The sequence below is a fragment of the Lynx canadensis genome, chromosome B3 (assembly GCF_007474595.2).
Source record: "Lynx canadensis isolate LIC74 chromosome B3, mLynCan4.pri.v2, whole genome shotgun sequence".
NCBI lineage: Eukaryota > Metazoa > Chordata > Mammalia > Carnivora > Felidae > Lynx > Lynx canadensis.
In genome coordinates, this window is record NC_044308.2 from 146,604,522 (window position 1) to 146,606,875 (window position 2,354).

The window sequence follows — 2,354 nt, forward strand, 5'->3', positions numbered from 1 at the left end:
GAGAACAATCTGTACCTGTGGGTCCCAGGCTTCCATCAGAACCCTGCCTTCACCCTGTCTGTGTCCAAACCATTGGCCCACCTGGTGGCACAGGGCTCTTATGTTTTATCTCAGGAGCTCTAGCTGGGTTTGAAAACTCCAAATTATATGAACGCAACATGACCGGGACCCCACTGATCCTCTAGGAGAGGGTCTCACTGTGCTGTGGCTGGAGCTGTTTATCCCAGGAGGGCAGTTGCATGAACACTAGGGGCTTGGAGTTCATGGTGAGGAAGAACATGAAGGCAGCATTCAGTTAGCTGCTCTCAGCAGAGGCTCCTATGCTAATGACCAGGGCAGTGCAATGGTGCCTGTCAGCTCTCCTGCCCCACGAGAGGCAACACACACTTTATGAAATGCACCCCGAGAAGGGAACTGTCTCTCCCCAAGTCTCCCAAGGGATTCTCAGACCACAATTCTCCATATGCGACTCTGCCCTCCTTCTCCACAGAAGCACAGCTATGCCCACCAGGCTCCATGCTAGTCATGGCATGGACTTCTAAATGTTCAGTCCTTGAACTCCGCGTTTACAGGAGGTTGACTTGTCATGATTACCTTTATGTGTCATCTTGACTGCATCATGGTGCCCAGAAGCCCCACTGTTTCTGTGGATGTCTGTGATGTGTTCCAGAAGAGACTGGCATTTCTATCCGTGGTTTCTGTCTGCTTGGGCATCACCCATTCCATTAAGGTTCTGAATAGAAACTGTTGCAGAGGGAGGAGGAATTCTCTCAGTTTTACTTCCCATGTGTGTGTTTGAATTGGAACATTGGTCTCCTCTGGCCCTTGTTCTGAGAGTTGCATCATCATCTCTTCACGTTTGAGACTAGAAACTAGTTCCGAATCAGATGAGAATTACACCACTGGTTTTCCTGGGTCTCCAGCATGTGAGAGTGGAATGTGGGTCTTATCAATGTATTTAGTCATGTAAACCAGTTTCTTTGGTTTCTGTTCCTCGGGAGAATCCTGACTAATACATGGAGATGAATTATCTCTTCTTTAGAGGAATCGGATAAAGCTGTAGCTCATTTAAAGTCCTGAGTAGCAAGTGCCAGGAGGGAAGTGTCACATTGTTTGGGACAAGTGCTGAGTGACGATAATGGGGGTCTGTGGGCTCCTGTAGGCCTGGCTGCACAGTGAGTGCATCTGGGACTCCTGTAAAGGTTCAGCTGTTGTGCGCCAGGAAGTCTGCAATTCACTCATACTGAGGGACAGGAGTAAGGAATGCAAACAACTGTGTCTTTGTGCATGTTAGGGTAGTTTTCCTATGACAACGCAGTTGCTAATTCAGAGAGTTAATAGATAAACACAGAATCCTGTGACCAGAGAGGCTCCCTGTAGAAACTGCTGTGTGGAGAGGAAGCCCCAGACCCTGACAGGAAACCTGCCTGTAACCTCCAAGTGCACCTGCTCCTGGGAACACAAAGCAGAATTGTGCATAGTGTGCGCCCCCCGGTGGTGCTGATCCCCTCCTGCAGGGAAGTTTGTGTGTGGGCTCCCAGTGAGGTCCTTTCACTGTGTCTGTTGCACAGTAATATGTGGCCGTGTCCTCGGTCTTCAGGCTGTTCATCTGCAGATACAGCGTGTTCTTGGCGTTGTCTCTGGAGATGGTGAATCGGCCCTTCACGAAGTCTGCGTAGCTTGTGCTACCTCCACTACTACTAATATACGCGACCCACTGCAGCCCCTTCCCTGGAGCCTGTCGGACCCAGTACATGTAGTAGCTACTGAAGGTGAATCCAGAGGCCACACAGGTGAGTCTCAGGGACCCCCCAGGCTTCACCAGGTCTCCCCCAGACTCCACCAGCTGCACGTCACACTGGACACCTGCAGACACAAGACATCTTGGTCAGGAATCTGTCACACATCCACTCTTTCTCAGTCATGTCAACTCATATACTCAGTGTCTATCATTCACCATGAATTACCTTTTAAAAGAGCAACAAGGAAAACCCAGCCCAGCACAAATTCCATGGTGAGGAGTTCTGTGTTCTATGTTCTGTGCTGGTCACAGAATGGGAACACCTGGGACTCCCGGGGCTGGGGCTCCTCTCCCAGCTGCAGGGTTGGAGCTGGACTGGTTTAATCAGCACAGGGAGGGCCCTATTTGCATATCCTCTGGCTATATATCGGGCTCCAGACTTAGATTTGTTTCAAATTTAAAACCAGTGTTTGAGAAGCACTTCTAGATCACTTCTTGCAGAAGGGACTGTGACAGTATAAATAATTCTAATCTGTGAACACAGTTATCTTTTCATCTGTGTTTGCCATTTTACATGTCTTTCTCCCAGCAGGTCATGTTTGGTATGCTATTT

At 49.2% G+C, this 2,354-nt stretch overlaps 1 gene segment (V, D, J or C); it reads right to left on the minus strand.

The window, feature by feature from the left end:
• Positions 1–1,104: 1,104 nt before the first annotated feature.
• Positions 1,105–2,091, minus strand: LOC115508086. The segment is given in 3 exon segments: positions 1,105–1,243; positions 1,428–1,866; positions 1,968–2,091. Coding segments are annotated over 3 exon segments (624 nt in total).
• Between the last annotated feature and the right edge of the window lie 263 nt (positions 2,092–2,354).